Source organism: Penaeus monodon, chromosome 22 (genome assembly GCF_015228065.2).
Source record: "Penaeus monodon isolate SGIC_2016 chromosome 22, NSTDA_Pmon_1, whole genome shotgun sequence".
NCBI lineage: Eukaryota > Metazoa > Arthropoda > Malacostraca > Decapoda > Penaeidae > Penaeus > Penaeus monodon.
The window spans coordinates 26,681,580-26,682,015 of record NC_051407.1 but is presented as its reverse complement, the minus strand read 5'-3'; the positions used below and the strand labels follow the sequence as shown (position 1 = coordinate 26,682,015).

The following is a 436-nucleotide window of genomic DNA, read 5'->3' as shown; positions in this document are numbered from 1 at the left end:
GGAGTATGGACCGACAAATAACATTTACCAATGTAGCAAAGCGACTGTAGTTGAAAACAAATCACAAACAACCACCTCGATCCTGAATACTGAACATGTCGCTAAACAATATAACGAAGCTATTCCTCAACACGGGTGAAGACGCAGGCCGCGCCCTACCCGCTCTCGCCGTACCTTCCTGAAGGCGTCGTCGTGATGATCCTGTTCCACCTCGGGCCACGCCACCGCCCCCGGACAGATGTAGTTGACTCGCACCTTCAGGAGACGCGAGTGGGCGGCGGAGGATCGGCAGTCGCGGCGATGGGTGGTGTTGCAAGAGTGAGTAAATGAGGAAACAAGGAAACGGGTGTAAGCGAGAGGAAGCCACAGTACCGGGAATAATGCTTTGAACGTTCTATATACGAGTTTTGATATCTTATAATCACGGATATTATAC

General features: G+C 50.7%; 1 protein-coding gene across 1 annotated transcript in view; it reads right to left on the bottom strand.

Moving 5' to 3' along the window:
* Positions 1-436, bottom strand: part of LOC119587052 (3-oxoacyl-[acyl-carrier-protein] reductase FabG-like) — a gene marked incomplete at its 5' end in the record, with an annotated part of 2,495 nt that overhangs the window by 714 nt on the left and 1,345 nt on the right. Inside the window, 1 exon segment of the mRNA XM_037935800.1 lies at positions 175-255. Within this exon segment, the coding sequence (XP_037791728.1) occupies positions 175-255 (81 nt within the window).